We start from the raw sequence: 17,711 nt of genomic DNA, 5'->3' as shown, positions 1-17,711 counted from the left end.
AGAAATGTTTTGAAAAACTTCAACTGTTTAAAAAAACCCATCTTTTCATTTCAGAAAAGAAAGTTTATACGATGAGTGTATCTGTTTATGCTTATTAATTGACAGTGGTTCCTCTGAACCCGCCAGGGGTTTCTTATTCACAATATAAAATTCATCATAAGCATTAATCTTTACAACATTGGATTGAAAGTATTTACTATTCACCTTCTGGATCTGGCCTGCATTAATGATACTGATGAAGTCAGTATTTTTCAGAGAAGATATAAACTTGGAGTTCCAAGTGATAATGACTCTCCTGGATTTCATGATTCTCTGGACTCTTGGACAATTTCACTTCAAACAGTTGTTTTAGGACCATCTAATTTTTTTCCTTTTCTGAAAGAATGTCCTTTGTGGACATCCTTGGAACTGGCTTGAACACTCTGGTGGCCTTCGGATTATAGGATGATCGGCTATGATTCAGTATCTCCTTGAAATGCTACTTGTTTTTGAAGAACTACCATGTTTTAAAGTAGGAGTTGTTGCCTGTCGAATAATGATGACCCAAGCTATTTAGGTACAATTTTAGTGTTTATTGGACACCTGAATTATTTTTCTTGCTGTCCTGGGTTGAGTGAGTGGTGGAGTTTTTTGGTGGCAGGGGAGGGGGCTATCGGGGCGGGCCCCTGTGAGAAGCTTCTCGAAGCTCCCCCAGCTCCACGTCAGATCCACTTCTGTTTGGGAAATTGAGCCAATCGGCTGCGCCTCTGCGATAACGTATTTAAGAAGGGACGTGGTGATGGGCAGTCGGACTTGTGAGGAGGAGTTGCTGCAGCTGCATGAACACCAAGGTCAGTGGAGGAACGGAGGAAGAAAGGAGGGGGGAGGTAGTGCCGGAGCAGAGACCCCCCTGTATCCTGTGGTGAGACAGGCAGGGCGCCCCCCCCCCCCCGCCACCCATGAAGATCTACGGTGGAGCAGACATTGATTTACAGCCTGTTGTTCCTGCTCAGGCTGATCAAGGTTCTGTGCCTGAAGAAGGCCGGGGTCTCATGGGAAAAGGCTAGCCCCGCTGCTGTAATTCAGGCACTGGGAGGATTGCAGCATGCGGGGGTAGTCCCACGCCGGAGCAGCTCGGGAAGGGCTGCAGCCGTGGGAGAGAATCCAGTCGGAGGAAGTTAGTGACCCATGACGGAGCAGTGTGGGGAACGCTGCGGCCCATGGGAGGAATTCAAGTCAGGAGAAAGTTTGTGCAGGACTGTCTCCTGTGAGAGGGGGACCACGATGGAGCAGGGGGAACAAGTTTCGGACACTCCCCTCACCGAAGATGAAGGAAGTGGCAGCACTGACTGCACCCCCCATTCCCTGCCCCTGCGCCACTGGGGGAGGAGGTAGAGATATCGGGAGCAGAGCTGAGCCCGGGAAGAAGGGAGGGGTGGGGGGAAGGTGTTCTCAAGATGTGGCAATGCTTCTCACTGTCCTACTCTGTTATGTGTTTTTAGTGTCTGTAATAAATGTATGTTCTTTTTTTTCTTCCCCTAACGAGTCTGCCTTTTGCTCGTGATCATGAAAGGGGGATTTTCCCCCATCCCAGTCCTATCTTGAACCCCAAGCCTGGCTCTCTGTCCCTTCTCATTGCCGGAGGGGAAGGGAGAGAGAGGTGCTGCGTTGTGGTTGGCTGTCAATCAGGCCTAAACCACGACACTTGCCCTGATTTTGTTGCTAATTTCTAAAGAAACTTTCAGTTTCCTCAGAAAATGCATGTAAATTTTAAGTATAAAATAGTTATGAGTTTGTAGTGTACTCTATCAGCTGACAGATATTCTCAGATATAGTCTTGTCTCACTATTTACTGAGGCTTATTTCATCATGTATACACAAGCATCAAATTAAGAAAATCAGTTTTTCAGTTCCAGCATATTTCTAAAATAGTATTTTAGTTTACTCATTGTTCATATATGAAGTTTATTGTTGTCACATTTGTCAGTTATTATTTATTAAATTGCTGTCAGATGCTTGTACGCTCTATGAAAAGTCTGAATGTCAGCTCTGAAGTATAATGTTTTTAGCATATCAAACAGTGGCAGTAAAAGGCAAACAGAAATCCTAAAAGAGTTTTTAGTATCCTTAATAAAGCTGTTGGCTGCATCTTTGTTAACTAAAATAATGAGTAGTTATAATGAGATTTTGATCAGGTTTAGCCAAGCTGTTTGAATCAGGCAAACTACCGTAAAGCCATTTACTTCAAAGGGAACACTTCTAATTCTTCTTAATGTTCCTGCAGACTGTGATGTTTATAACCAGACATTGTTGATGGTAGAAAAACATGTACATAATTGCATTTTTCTGTAAACATTTCACCAGGCAAATGCATTGGTAAAGAGGATGACTGGAGCACGAAATAAAAGTAAAATATAATCTTCACAGAAGTTTAATTTCAAATAACTAGCAAATTCACCTGATCCTCCTGGTATGATCATGACTAAGTATGAATTTTACCTGCCCTCATCTAGCAATTGAGCCACTGTAAACCTCCTTCGCATATGCCCTAAGAGCAAATTAACACATTAGATTAACCAGTCTTGGAGGTTATAAAGTTAAGATACACATACGGAAAAGAGACACAACACTTCACCTGATCCGTTTTATTCAAGATGGAACAGTGCTAACAGAGTGCACTGGTTTGGCTGAGTTAATTTTCTTCTCAGTAGCTCGCATGGTGCTATGCTTTGGCTGTGTGGCCAAAACGGTGTGGATACCACAGGGATGTTTTAGCTGTTGCTGAGCGGTGCTTGCACAGTGCCCAGGCCTTCTCTGCATCTCACACCACCCAGCCAGCGAGGAGGCTGGGGGTGCTCGGCAATGTGGGAGAGGACAGAGCCAAGAGGACAGAGCCAAGAGACCTGACCCCAACTGACCAGGTGGATACCCCAGACCATATGGTGTTGTGCTCAGCAATAAAGGCTGTGGGAAGAAGGAGGAAGTTCAGCGTTAAGGTGTTTGTCATCTCCAATCACTGTCACATGTGACAGAGCCTGTCTATAGAACAACCAATATAGAAAACAGGATTAACTTAAAGCCCTTTGTTCTCTTGTAAGTAGGGGGGTTTTGTTGTTTTGCTTTTCCTGCTGTTGCTTTTAGTACGAATCTTAAAAAAATCTTTCAAAAGTGTGCTTCTTTAGAGTGTTGTCGGTATAATATTCAAGCAATAAAATCTGACTGTGAGGCATTGATTTTCCTTTTCATTTCACACACGGGGTATTGGAATGAATCACACTGTAATTAAAATGGGTTTCTTTCACTGAACAGAAACAAGGGAATTAAGAAATTTCTTTATATTGCTATTTTCACCACAAAGAATTGTAAAACACTTTTAATCTGCTGTATGGGAGAAAAATCAGTGACTGTTGGAAGTGTAAGGTAGCAATTTTAACCAAAACAACCACGTAACAGCTCAGCACTTTCAAGGGTTTAACTGAAATCAAGGAGAGAATTCAATCATGTGAATTATAGTTTTGAAAAGTGAAAAAAGCAACACACCCCAAACCAAAGTAAAACAAAACCAAAACCCTCTTAAGTTTTTAAAACAAAAACTAGTCTTTATTTTTTAATATAGATTTTTAATTTATTTTTTTAATTGCCCCTATGTTGTTTTTTTTTTTTTCACTGTAGTATCTTTTAGGCAGAAAATTCCTTCTGCTCTTGATATACCTAACTCAAGGGTAGCACAATTCCCTTTTTTTAGGGTAACCGGGGGAAAAAAAAAAAAAAAAAAACAAGACAAAACAAACCACACTTAATATATGCACACAACTGTACACAAAAACATGACCTTTCAGTAGCCAAATATATACCATGTTCATCTTGGAGCAGGATTTCGGTACCATTAAACAAGGAAGTACAATATGATTATTTTCAATAATGGCATCAGCTTGGAATCTTAACTTTCACTAGAATGCAGGGTTAGAAGTAATAAACTACTGAGCATATTCTTGAGTTAATACAACTAAAAAAAAAGAAAAAGGAACTCTGTAACGGGGGTTAGTGAACTGGCTCCTGCCTTAAAAGGGTCGTCAGTGGTTTTCAGATCGCTATGGATGGTAGAGGCAAAGAAAGACAAAAGCTGGAAAATGTGGAAAGAAACTTAACTCTGATGAAAAGACAATGAGATTTGCATGAGTCTAGCACAAGCTTCATTTTGCTGTTACTCTTGGGTTGTTCAGGAAGGCTCCAGATTAGAAATAATGTGTTGATGGAAACTTTCAACTGCAACCTAGGACCTAGGATGTTGGGTTTTTTTAGTGCTCTCTGGTCATGTCCCGTAAATCAACGAATACTCTTAAGGAGCTCAAAATGGGCGAAGTGATAGGAAGAAGTAGGAGCTTAGGTGGGAATGCTGCTCCAGTGATGAAGAAAATGAGATCATTTGGTACATACATTTTGCAAAGGGAAGCTTCTGAACTGCTAAAGATGTGCTGTCTCGTGGAGCAAAGCTGCGGGTCGCTTCCCCCTGCGGCCTGGGCTGGACCTCTCCAGCCCCGCTCCGAGTGCGCGAAGCCCCTTCGGCATTAATGCGCGTTCCTTCCAGGAGTATCTCGGAGGGCAGCCGAGGCGGGCTGAGTTGAGATGCGCAGGCGGGAGTGTCAGCGCCGCAGGCTGAGGTGCCCAGTGGGGCTGCCCTGCCCGTGCAGCGTGGGGAGGGTGCCCGCAGCCCTGTGTGACACGGCGCGGTGTCACAGTGGGACACCCGCATCACAGCGACAGCTCCCTCTCCCCACCGTGCCCCCGGCCACACTCCCTGGCGAGGCCTGGGCAACGCCAGGGCTGCTCTCGCCAGCGCTCTGCTCCGCAGGAGCTGCCCTGCTGCCAGGAGGAGGCGAGGGGAGGCCGCGGGAGAGCCTTGGAGACGCTGCTTGGGCAGTGGCGACCAGGAGGAGGAGGAGGAGGAGATTGGAGAAGGAGGAGGAGGAGAAGGAGACGAGGAGCAGAGGGGTTTTGGAGCAGGACGCGCACCGCTTCCCCAGATGCTGCAGTGCAAGGGGGAAAGGATGATTAAGTACCTGCTCTTTAACCCCTTGGGGCCTGAGGATCTCCCAACCCTCAAGGAGCTCACCACCAGAGGTAAGGCCCCAGGGGGCCCTTGCAGGAGCGCTGTGGGAGCCAAGGCGAAGGGGACGTGAGCTCTGGAAACGCTGAGCCTGGGGATGGGGCTGTAGCAGGGCTCTTCTGGAGGGGACCGGCAGCTGCAGGGAGAGCCCTGCCCGATGGAGACTTGGGCCTTGAGGGTGGCTTTGGTAGCTCACGCTTCTAGCTACCTCTGCTCACATGAAAGGGCGGGATCCCCTTCCCCAAAACACTACCGATGCCTGCCTGTCCTCCCCAGGCCCATCACGGGCACAGGGCAGGCTTCTTGGAGGCTGGGGGCAGTCAAGAGCGCAGCTGGGCAGCCCCGGCAGCGCAAGGGTTTGCTCTGGGCAAGGGGGCTTGAGTGCATGCCACTGTCGCCTCCGTGGGTAGGGGCTGCTGGATGCGTGGCCGTTGCTGACTCAGAGCACGGCGTGCCTTTCCTTTGCTTTCCAGAAATCCAGCAAGTCTGGGCTGGCACATCTAGGTACATCCGGAGCCAGCTCTTGCAGAAGAAGGTGAGCCTTGCCTCCTGCCCGTGCCCCGTCCTGCCCCGCTGGGCCTCCCGAGCAGGGCACAAAGCACCACCCCAAAGGCGACACGCGAGTCATCTGGCAGCCTTCCAGCCTCTGCGCAGCCCTGACAATGCTCCCTCTTCTTGCTTGTGTTTTCAGGCGGTGGAGATCGGAATTGGGACATTTGCAATTGTCCCGGTGCATGCCACGGTGGGAGAGGACGAGGTTTTGCCTGTTGAGAGACCTGTGTTCCAGCTGAGCAGGTTTCTGAAGAAATTCTACAGCCTCAAGCACGCAAAGACCCAAATTCCTGGTAAGAAGACGGGCGTGGCCCCTGTCCAGCTCTTGCGTTTGGCTGGGTGCTGACGTGGTGCCGTGACACAGCTGAGCAAAGGCTCTTCCAGCGTGGAGAGTGCTGAGCGTGGGCACGCGTACGGCAGCCCGGCACCCTGCCCCTCCCCGGGCAGCCAGCCTCATCTCCCCAGCTCACCCTACGCTCCAGCTGGTTGCTCGCAGCAGGAGGCAAAGCCTCTCTGTGCCTTCTCCTGTCCATCAGGGCCGCTCTGGAGACGTGGCCGAAGCTGAAAGGGGAGCGCGCTCTGGCAGGGCGCTGCCCGAGGGCTGGGCGCTGATGGCACCTCGTCTCAGGGTGGGCTGAACTGTGCTGGGAGTGACTTGGTTGCTCTGCGCTTGTTTCCTAGACAAGACCCAGTTTGTTCAGCTGGACTTTAAGCAGATTGCTGCAGAAACCCACTTCCGCCCGGAAATCGTGGAGCAGTGCGTACACGAGACCCTGCTTCTCTTCGCCGAGGCCCTCCAAGAAAACAAGGAGGTGGAACTCTCCTTCAAGGGCATCGGCATCCTTGCTGTGCGAAAAAAAGTGGTCAGCATGACCTTCTTGGACGAGTGCCTGCTGGAGCTGGATGGGACAGGGAACATGCTGGCAGCTCTTCTCGGGGTGAGCTTGTCATTTCTCTGGGGCTGCTCCTCGTGCCTCTGTGGCAATGCTGTCAAAGCTCTCTCCAGCTGCTTTCTCTTGGCTGCTGTCGCCTGCCTCGCCGCCTGGCCTAGACACGCTCCCCGTGAGCTAGGCCGTGTCTCAGGAGCACCTCGGCCCCTTCAAGGGAGGGGGCTGATGGCATCAAGGGAGAGGGTGGTGCGAGGCTTTCGGAGAGGCAGCTTTGTGTCTTTGAGCAGCGAGACGGTTTGTGAGCAACCGGCATGGGCGTCTGCTGACGTGTCCCTGTCCCCTTGCAGGACCCTAAGATGATGAGGATCGTGGCCTTCGCGGGCAAAAACGATTTTAGTCGTCGCAGTCGAGACACGGTCATCACGCTGCCAAGGTGAGCAGGATGGCTTCTGCAGCCCCTGGCTGGTCAAGGGAGCAGCTGCTGAGCCCCCGAGGCGGGGGCACCCTCTTGCTGAGGCTCCTCTCCTGCCAAACTCGGCAAGACCAGCTCCTTCCCAGGAGAAGAGCTTCCCGGTCCGTGGCTGCTGGCTGCTCCCCAGCTTGGAGAGTGCCAACGCAGCGATCAGTCCGCTCTCGATCTGCGCTGAGAGAGCGAGAGAGGCGGGAGGGTCTGTGGGGCAGCAAGGAGGGCGTGTGCTGGGATCATCAGCTTTCGGGCAGGAAGGCGAGGGAAGCAGCGGCAGAGGCTGAAGGAGGACGTGGGACCCCTCGGGCCCCACAGAGACCTGTGGCCTCCAAGGACTCGGCAGTGGCTCCCACAGATGCCTGCCAGCAGTTTTTAGTCTCAGCCCGCAAGGGAGCGGGGTGGCCTTTTGCCCAGCTGCTGCCTTCTTGTTTCCAGGCTTGCATTTGAGATCCCCCACCAAACATCGGTCCCCACGATTTCTCTGAAGCCCACGAGAGATCTGGCGCCCTGGGGCGGGGGTGCCCGCAGAGGTAAGGTCCCAGCCGAGTGCTGGCAGGGGGCTGTGGGTGCTCCTCACGTCCTCCCGAGGGCAGGAGAGCCAGGGTCACTGTGCGAGTTGTGCGAGAGGAGAAAGCAGCTCTGTGAGCCTGCGCAGCCGTCCTAGTACGCGCGGGTGACCCGTTTGGGAAGAGGCTCTGAGCTGGACAGCCCCTCATGGCGAACGGCAGCCAAGGGTTCTGCGTCCCATTTTGCCCTGGGCGCTGCCTTCCAGCAACTCTGCCTGGAGCTGTGACCGGGCCGAGCCCGCGTAGCTCTGGCAAGCCACGCGTTTGGCTCTGAGGAGGAAATCTCTTCTGCGCTGGGGTCGTTGCTTCTGCCCAACTATCAAAGATGCTCTTGTGCTCTTCTCTTGCCTCCTGCTCGCAGTGAGTGTGCTGGATCCAGTGTTCCTGGCTCAGCGGAGGGTTTCTCTAGCCAGACAGCAGGTGAAGGAAGGCGAACAGGCTACAGCCAAGGAAGCTGGCCCAGGCAGGTGAGCCTCCTGGAGAAGCGGTGGGGCTGGGGGCATGGGGGCACACTGTGCCCTTGTTGTAGTGAGAGTGAGATGTTTCCCGTGGCCGGGGGTGCCTGTGCTGGGGAGAAAAGGCCCCGGAGACCTTGTCCTGCTCGACACTTGCTCCTCCTGCTGAAGTGCCGGGAGCTGCCGGCACCGGGGGCAGGCTGTGAGCCCATGCCAGAGCAAGCACCTCAGGCGGGGCTCCCACAGGCTCAGCTGCCGTGCCTCTGCAGATTCCTGCCAGTAATCCAGCAGAATTCCAAGGAGGACCTGACGCAGGCCAGACCTCCAGGCTGCCCAGACTTGCAGCTCCCTGCATGTGCCGCGCAGCCCTCAGGAATGGTACGCCCCAGGGATCTGCCAGTCCTCTGGCACATTTCGGGCTCTGGGCCGGGGCCGAAGAGGTGGCAAGAGCTGCCCACCGTCCCAGCCCCCGGCCCTGCCCGAGCCAGGGGAGACTAACGCTGCGTGTGTGCTGTGCGCGTGTCCTCCAGGGAACGGGCTCCCTCCGCGCGGAGAGGGCAGGGAAACGGCACCAGGTGCTGATGGCATCCAGGCGCAAAGAGGTGGAAGCGGAAGTGTGGCACCAATACCATGCCAAGAGAGCGGGGCAGCACATGGAGCGAGGCCAGGTATGGCATGCACTTGGCAGCCGCCAGCCAAAGGGCATTTCCCCGCCCTGCTCCCTGCGGGGGGAGCAGGGAAGGTCTCCCGGCAGTGCGCCAGGCAGGGGCCTTCTGTCTGCCCGCTGCCCTGCCCGCTGCCCTGCAGCAGGAGCCGTCGCGACGGCCCCAGGCCGAAGCGTGCAGCCTTGGGAGCGGCCCCAGGCTGTTGGCGGCAGTGCTTTAGGAGAGCCTCTTCTGCCTTCGCAGACCTCCTGCCGCCACCTGTTCGAGGATCCCTATCGCCCTCCCCACCTCCTGAGAAAGGCCTACGCCGAGAAGCTGAAGGAGAGGCTACAGGAGAAGGAGAGCTGCCAGAGGCCTGCGAGGCAGATGGCGTCCGAGGGGCGGGCAGAGCTGCACCCCCCGCAGACAGCGTGGGAAGTGTAAGTGTGCGCAGGTCCTGCAGAGGCCGAGGAAAGCCTTGGGCAGCTCCCAGCGCTGGAGGTGGCCGGGCTGGCCACGAAAGGCTGGCTCGGCTGGCTGGGCTCTGCCTTCCCAACGGCGGCAGCCCGTGCTTGCCCTCGCCGCGCAGTGACTCGCAGGCAGCCAGCCCTCAGCTGCCGCGCCCGCCCTGTCCCGGGTCTCGGCCCTGCCCGGCTTCACCCCCGGCTGCTCTGCGCTCTTCTCGCTGCAGACTGGTTGGGGCACGAGGGCCCACGAGACGCCACCCGGAGCAGCGGGCTGGGCTCGGCCGCTCCTCTGAGAGCTACGGGCCTGAGCCCGGCGCTGGGGCGCTGGGGCGCTGGGGGCCCTTCTCCCCGGCCACAGAGCTGAGGCCCTTTTCTGCTGTGTCCTTTAGCAAGGGGGAGAAGACGAGGCTGCTGGAGCGCCGCGGGAGGGCCCAGGGACTGCCCGCCATGCCAAGGAGCTGCGAGCAGCCCCGAGGAGCTGTCACGGCGTCCACCCTTTCCAGCCGGAGAGCTGCCAGCAACGGGTGGCAGGGGCGAGGAGCGCCTTTCCAAGGGGAACGTGCCAAATAAAGGCTGCTGGTGCCTGGGCCCAGCCAGCGTGGCCGTGCTGCTGCCTGCCTTGCCTTTCTCTGCGGCCACGGGCACGGGAGGGGCCCCGCAGCCCCCTGCTCGGAGGGGTCTCTGGGCAAATGGCCAGAGGACTGGTCCTGCCAGCCGGTCACCACAGGCCATGCGACCAGGAGAGCGGTGTCCCTTCCAGGAAATAACTGAAAATAACTGCTAGAATGTAGAGCTAAATCATGCACAGACATAAATTTACAGTTTTGGGTAGTGGAGGCGAATAATATAATATCTGCATTGAAATGTGTTGCATGCCTTTAAAAAAAAAAAATGAAGCGGAAAAAAAGTATTTACAGAGAGTTACCAACAATTGTCACATTTCAATTTCCTCATGAATGGTTTTATGGGCCGCACTCGTGGAATTTATGCTAACTGGCGTGTAATGTCTGTACAAATTCTAGTCCTTGTGTCCTGTCTACAGGGAATATCAATCTCTCGCTAATCATGGAAGGCTTAATTTCTAAGTGTGTATTAGATGGCAGCATGTTCTTTAAAGAAAATTTTAGAAGTCTCTATGGAACAATGGAAAATGTATTATAAAGCTCATGAAAGCATGTAATTGTTTTCACTCCACAGCAGGAAAAATGTATGAGTTCATTTGGATTTTGGAGTTCACAGCTATGTGTGCAGATGGACAGGGGTGTAAAGGTATCTGGTCTGGCAACACCCGTTTGCAGGCTGTTATGTTCTTAGCATGAATAATTACAGTTTTTAGAACAAGGAAAATGTTATCTAACAAAATCATGATCTAAGTTTAAGATTTTAAAATTATGGTATTGCACAACCAAAACAGGATTAACTTAAACCCCTTTGTTCTCTTGTAAGAAGGGGGGTTTTGTTGTTTTGCTTTTCCTGCTGTTGCTTTTAGTACGAATCTTAAAAAAATCTTTCAAAAGTGTGCTTCTTTAGAGTGTTGTCGGTATAATATTCAAGCAATAAAATCTGACTGTGAGGCATTGATCTTCCTTTTCATTTCACACACGGGGTATTGGAATGAATCACACTGTAATTAAAATGGGTTTCTTTCACTGAACAGAAACAAGGGAATTAAGAAATTTCTTTATATTGCTATTTTCACCACAAAGAATTGTAAAACACTTTTAATCTGCTGTATGGGAGAAAAATCAGTGACTGTTGGAAGTGTAAGGTAGCAATTTTAACCAAAACAACCACGTAACAGCTCAGCACTTTCAAGGGTTTAACTGAAATCAAGGAGAGAATTCAATCATGTGAATTATAGTTTTGAAAAGTGAAAAAAGCAACACACCCCAAACCAAAGTAAAACAAAACCAAAACCCTCTTAAGTTTTTAAAACAAAAACTAGTCTTTATTTTTTAATATAGATTTTTAATTTATTTTTTTAATTGCCCCTATGTTGGTTTTTTTTTTTCACTGTAGTATCTTTTAGGCAGAAAATTCCTTCTGCTCTTGATATACCTAACTCAAGGGTAGCACAATTCCCTTTTTTTAGGGTAACCGGGGGAAAAAAAAAAAAAAAAAAAACAAGACAAAACAAACCACACTTAATATACGCACACAACTGTACACAAAAACATGACCTTTCAGTAGCCAAATATATACCATGTTCATCTTGGAGCAGGATTTCGGTACCATTAAACAAGGAAGTACAATATGATTATTTTCAATAATGGCATCAGCTTGGAATCTTAACTTTCACTAGAATGCAGGGTTAGAAGTAATAAACTACTGAGCATATTCTTGAGTTAATACAACTAAAAAAAAAGAAAAAGGAACTCTGTAACGGGGGTTAGTGAACTGGCTCCTGACTTAAAAGGGTCGTCAGTGGTTTTCAGATCGCTATGGATGGTAGAGGCAAAGAAAGACAAAAGCTGGAAAATGTGGAAAGAAACTTAACTCTGATGAAAAGACAATGAGATTTGCATGAGTCTAGCACAAGCTTCATTTTGCTGTTACTCTTGGGTTGTTCAGGAAGGCTCCAGATTAGAAATAATGTGTTGATGGAAACTTTCAACTGCAACCTAGGACCTAGGATGTTGGGTTTTTTTAGTGCTCTCTGGTCATGTCCCGTAAATCAACGAATACTCTTAAGGAGCTCAAAATGGGCGAAGTGATAGGAAGAAGTAGGAGCTTAGGTGGGAATGCTGCTCCAGTGATGAAGAAAATGAGATCATTTGGTACATACATTTTGCAAAGGGAAGCTTCTGAACTGCTAAAGATCTCTTTCTATGAAGCCCTTAAAACCAGTGTTTTTCCACTTACTTCCAGAATACTTCTAAGAAACATGGAAGTAATTCCTCATGCCTAGTCTCAAAAAACAAGACGGTATTTTTAAATTGGATTGCATGGTCTAGAGATGATCATTTTCCTTGGGCTAGGAGGTTGCAAGGAAATAAATCTCAGCTACCGCATTGCTTCCACATTGTCCATTGTAGCTTGCCCTGAAGCCCCGTTTCATCGAGAGAGTGTATTTCTCACAGGTTCTTCAGGAGATGATCCTATTTGAGATATTGCCATCTCAAGTCTTACTTCCAATGTGTCTCTCAGCTTACCAAAGTAAGGAATCCCAGGCAAACAGAATTTGACATTGTACTGCCATTGAAATTGAACTTAAGCTATATAGGATGAGTAGGAAAAGAAAAAGAAAACCTATTTGGACATCAGTTTCCTGTAGCGAGCAACTCTCTGCAAATCTCTGAAAGTGAGGTTTGTGCTTCTGCCATACCCAGGGCATTTTCTGTGCAAACTCCGCCTTTGCTGTAGAGCTCCCTAACAGGGCTTCTCAGGCTGTCATGATTACTGACGTCTTCTTCTCCTCCGTCGTGCTTCAGCTATGGCATGTCTAGACGACTTGTGCTTGCAGTCAAAAAAGTTCAAGCGGAAGGAGACTGGCTCGTTTCTAAGTTCAAGGAATATGGGAATGATTAAATTTTTCATCGGCACAAGTGCCAATGCCAGCCACAGCGCTACCCGAGCAGGCACCATGGGAGCAGGCAGCCCGCTGTGACGTCACCGCGCGATGGAAGGTGACATCACCTGGCAGTGGACTGTGACCTCGCGTCCCTCGCTGCTTATATTCGGGCGCCGGCAGCCGCTGGCCCAGCCTGGCTCGTGCCTGGACTCCTGCCGAGCGTGCCTGCGAGGTCTGGAGGGTCGAGCGAGGCTGCTCCTGGTGCTGGGCGGCGCTTTGGGGGCTGCCGTCGGCAGCTCTCGGTGCCCGTCCCGGAGCCATCCCCTGCGTTTCCCCGGCCCTGCCTGGTTCAGGCAGCCGGGCACCGCCGGGCGCGCTTGCGGCAGCGGAGGTGAGCTGTGGGGGGAAGCGTCCCCACGGGGCGGCCGTGGGGCGGCCGTGGGGCTCGGGGAGCCGGGAGGGCGTCCTTCGCGAGGGGCCTGGCCGCTCCTGCCTCCCTTCCCCTCCCCGGCACAGCGAGTGACCGCGGCCTCTCTCCCTTTTGCAGCGTGTGACGCCAGTGGAGGGGAGCAGCTCCCCGTCCTTGGCTCTCCCCAGCCCGCCGCACGAAGCAAACATGGCCACGGAGACAGAGTGGTGCTGCCCCATCTGCCGCGGCGCTCACAGAGATGCGGTTTATGTCAGCCCCTGTGACCACCAGTTCTGCCTGGGCTGCATCCTGCGGTGGGCAGACGTGAAACCAGTGTGTCCACTCTGCAGAGGACCATTAGATATTATCTGGTTTTCTGTGGGGGCAGGAAATGACTATCTACAGTGTGTCGGCACACACCTCCTAGCAACAGCTCCCAGCCATCTGCCAGAAAACAGCCCCCTGGCCGAAAACAGCCCCCATCGTGCCGTGACATCTCCAGCTGAGCAGGGGTCTGCAGGGACAGAAGCTGTGGGTGGCCTCCTGCCCCAGGTCTGGGCAGAACTCTTCCAAAGAGAAGAGCATCATCTCCTGGACCCCGTGCTGCCCTGGCTGCGCCGGGAGCTGCAGGCAATATATGGGTCCCGGTGGCGGCTGGCACACAGGGTGGAGAGCCGCATCCTGCACGCCCTGTGCCTCTATGGTCCAGATCGTGTGGTCATGGTCCAGCTGTTGCAGCCTGTCCTTGCGGAACATACAGCACCGCTGGTCGATGGCATCATCGATATCATTGTGGGCCAGTGCAGCGAGGAGGCTGAGAGGCTGCTGCGCTCCGAGGCTGCGGGGCAGGGGGAAGACAGCCCTGCGGCCAGCTCCAGCTGCAGCTCCACCACTTGCAGCTGCACCAGCTCCAGCAGCTCCAGCAGCTCCAGCTCCAACACTTGCATCTGCACCAGTTCCAGGGCGGGAACTCCCAGCCCCAGCGCCTCCCGGGGGTCACCCCCGGCCCCGGCCCCGGCCCCGGCCCCGGCCCCGGCCCCGGCCCGGCCGCCTCCAGCAGCCCTGCAGGCTCCGCCGGGGAGGAGGAAGGCGGCACGTCGGGGGCCGCCCTCCGCGGGGCTCCCGGCCGCCCCCCGGCCGCGCCCGCCCCGGCAGAAGCCGGGGGAGGCGGCGGCGGCAGGTCCCTCTGCCCGGGGCTGCAGCCGCAGCCCCTCCGCTCCCGGCCGGGGCAGGGACCGCTCGCCTGGGGGGCCCCGGCGCCCCCCGAAGAGGAGGGCCCCCGGCCCCCGGGACGGTCCCCAGCCCGGCAAGAGGCCGCCCCGCCGGCGCTGAGAGCAGGGCTGCCGCGTGTCCCCTTTCCCAGGAAGGGGAAATAAACTCCTTTTTCCCTGACCCCGTCTCTGAGTGCTTCTTCCTGCCCCCCGCGCCCCACCGAAGGTGGCTGTCCTGGGTTGAGTGAGTGGTGGAGTTTTTTGGTGGCAGGGGAGGGGGCTATCGGGGCGGCCCCCTGTGAGAAGCTTCTCGAAGCTCCCCCAGCTCCACGTCAGCTCCACTTCTGTTTGGGAAATTGAGCCAATCGGCTGCGCCTCTGCGACAACGTATTTAAGAAGGGACGTGGTGACGGGCAGTCGGACTTGTGAGGAGGAGTTGCTGCAGCTGCATGAACACCAAGGTCAGTGGAGGAACGGAGGAAGAAAGGAGGGGGGAGGAGTGCCGGAGCAGAGACCCCCCTGTATCCTGTGGTGAGACGGCAGGGCGGCCCCCCCCCCCCGCCACCCATGAAGATCTACGGTGGAGCAGACATTGATTTACAGCCTGTTGTTCCTGCTTGGCTGATCAAGGTTCTGTGCCCGAAGAAGGCCGGGGTCTCATGGAAAAAGGTAGCCCCGCTGCTGTAATTCAGTGCTGGGAGGATTGCAGCATGCGGGGGAGTCCCACGCCGGAGCAGCTCGGGAAGGGCTGCAGCCGTGGGAGAGAATCCAGTCGGAGGAAGTTAGTGACCCATGACGGAGCAGTGTGGGGAACGCTGCGGCCCATAGGAGGAATTCAAGTCAGAGAAAGTTTGTGGAGGACTGTCTCCTGTGAGAGGGGGACCACGATGGAGCAGGGGGTAACAAGTTTTGGACACTCCCCTCACCGAAGATGAAGGAAGTGGCAGCACTGACTGCACCCCCCATTCCCTGCCCCTGCGCCACTGGGGGAGGAGGTAGAGATATCGGGAGCAGAGCTGAGCCCGGGAAGAAGGGAGGGGTGGGGGGAAGGTGTTCTCAAGATGTGGCAATGCTTCTCACTGTCCTACTCTGTTATGTGTTGTTAGTGTCTGTAATAAATGTATGTTCTTTTTTTTCTTCCCCTAACGAGTCTGCCTTTTGCTCATGATCATAAAAGGGGGATTTTCCCCCATCCCAGTCCTATCTTGAACCCCAAGCCTGGCTCTCTGTCCCTTCTCATTGCCGGAGGGGAAGGGAGAGAGAGGTGCTGCATTGTGGTTGGCTGTCAATCAGGTCTAAACCACGACAGTGGCGCCCGCCTGCTGGGGGGCACGGCCGTGGGCCCCCGCAGCCCCAGGGCCGTGTCGGCGGCGCCTCCTCCCGCTGGGAACCCTGCTGCAGCCGCCCGCCCGCAGCGCAGCGGAGGCCCAGGGCAGAGCGGGCAGGGGGGAAGGTGGCTTGGCCGCAGGGCCGACGGGGACCCAACTGGGCATCACCCCCGGACTCTGCTGGCGGTCAGTGGAACCGGTCGCGATGAGCTGCAACCCTGCCCCCTCCAGCACGTGCCTCTGCACCCCACAGCGGGTGACGAAGCAGGAAGCTCTCCAGGTGGGCTGATGTCTGTGCTGCTGGAGGTGTCTGCGCCTGCGCCGGGGTTTGGGCTTCGGGTCTGTGCGTGCAGAGCTCAGGTTCAGGCGTCTTTGGAGTCGGTGAGGCAGCCCGGTGTGGAAAGGAGTGACCCGCCAGCGAAGGGGCTGGATAATCCCCCGAGTTCCGCTGTTTCTCGCGTGGCTTGTGTTCAACAGCTGCTGACAGCACCAGCGCTTCAGCGCCGGCATCTGGCCTGCTGGTGTGCTGGAGGAGCGAGTGTCACAGCCGCTCTCCCTGCCGCAGACGGCCCGTGGATTTGCGCCGCTGTAATTGTGGAGAACGTTCACAAGAGGGTGCAGAGACCTGATCTTTCTGCTGCTGGCTTCAGCAGCTGCCGTGTCGCGTGGCAGTAGGAATCACGGCAGCGGGCTCCTTTGTAGATGCCCCATTGCTTCTCCCCCAGAAAAGAGCCCTCGGAACTCTGCTTTATAACAACAGGCTCCTGCCTCCCTTGGCTGTGCCCTGGCATCCAGAGGAGCCCAGCTGCTGTCACGGGAGGCGTGAGAACAGACACAGATGCGGAATGGTGCCTCTTGACAGATCTCATCCCTGCAGGGCGCAGAGAAGCAGTGCCCGAGGCGAACTGGTGCTTATGCCCTGGGAAGTGCCTCGTCAGCTTTCTGCCCGGGTCTCTCCCGGAGGCTTTGCTTTAGGAGAGGGGTGACCTGGAATCCAGAGGACGGTCATTGGTTCTGACAGGGATGGACTTTCTTAACGTTGAACCCAGCCTCAACCCTCCCTCAGTGCCCTGAACTGCGTGAGAAACAACTTCTTGCTGTGTTTTGGGGAATGCAGGAGGACTGGTTTCAGCAGAGGCCAGACCTGAGGGTGAGAGCTTCTTCCACAGCTCTCCCACTTCCGCATTGCCAGCCGAGGAACTGATGGCTGCCCCGGCTGCAGCGTCTCTGTGCCACGGAGCAGCTCAGCAGTGGACACGAACGCACACGGGTCTCGTCAGAGTTATCACGCTGGGGGTGCTGGCTGTGCCAGCAAGCAAGGTTGGACAAGGAGCCGTGTGTGTGCCCTTAAGCCCAACTCCGTCGCTTTGGCAATGCCTCCAGGTGCCGTTACAAATGCACATCATCGGGGTCTTGGGAAGGCTCCCGGTGCAAAGTGCCCCCGGTGCCCTCCCCTGTCCGCGGGACCGGCTGTGGCTTAAGCTGCATAAGCAGAACCTGTGTCCGCGGCAGGGAGGAAAGAGGCGATGGCTAGATTACTGCCTGGCTCCCCAAAACACGACTTAGGGATACATTTTCACAACGAACGCCGGCCCTTTCCCCACTGCTTGCCACACACAGGGCTGTCACTTGCACCACCTCCCTCCCATCACAGTGGGACAGGACCACCTCCCGACCCTGCCCTTTGCCTCCGTGTCTTCTGTGCGCAGGCACCGACCTCCCCTAACTGCCCACGTGCACCTGAACAGCGAAGACGGGCTGCAGGGCGTCACTGTTTCCATACTCTTAATTCCTTCCCAAGACACCTCCAGCTCACGGCGGGTACCTTTGCCAAGTCATCTCAGCCTCAGTCACCATCACGCTGGGGTCTTTTTCAGTATAAAATGTCTCATCCACCTAAAATAAAGCTCTTGATAAGATTAGTCTTATAAACTGTGTGGATGCTGAGGCGGTACACTCCAGATTGGCCCACAGTAACAGAGTGTCAGGATCTCAGGAAACGGCTTCTGCACGCCCCCCGTGCCTTTGTCTTGGTTGCAGAGCAGAGGCAAGCACGAGGCCCACGGTTTGACGGACATGACCCCCCCTCATCCTTGAGAAACCACTGTGAAAACAGAGGTGACATC

The 17,711-nt window shown here is 54.2% G+C and overlaps 1 protein-coding gene across 1 annotated transcript; it reads left to right on the top strand.

The window, feature by feature from the left end:
• The first annotated feature begins 6,392 nt into the window (after positions 1 to 6,392).
• LOC122152879 lies at positions 6,393 to 10,046 on the top strand. The gene is made up of 8 exons (XM_042787684.1): positions 6,393 to 6,576; positions 6,876 to 6,961; positions 7,430 to 7,524; positions 7,922 to 8,027; positions 8,285 to 8,393; positions 8,546 to 8,683; positions 8,924 to 9,099; positions 9,516 to 10,046. The coding sequence occupies exons 1-8, from the start codon at positions 6,508 to 6,510 to the stop codon at positions 9,694 to 9,696; spliced, it is 960 nt and encodes a 319-aa protein (XP_042643618.1). The 5' UTR covers positions 6,393 to 6,507; the 3' UTR covers positions 9,697 to 10,046.
• The last annotated feature ends 7,665 nt before the right edge of the window (positions 10,047 to 17,711 follow it).

Source organism: Tyto alba, unplaced genomic scaffold (genome assembly GCF_018691265.1).
Source record: "Tyto alba isolate M040663 unplaced genomic scaffold, T.alba_DEE_v4.0 Super-Scaffold_13, whole genome shotgun sequence".
In the NCBI taxonomy this organism is placed as follows: domain Eukaryota; kingdom Metazoa; phylum Chordata; class Aves; order Strigiformes; family Tytonidae; genus Tyto; species Tyto alba.
Note: the sequence above shows the minus strand (reverse complement) of the source record. Positions and strands in the feature narration are given on the sequence as shown.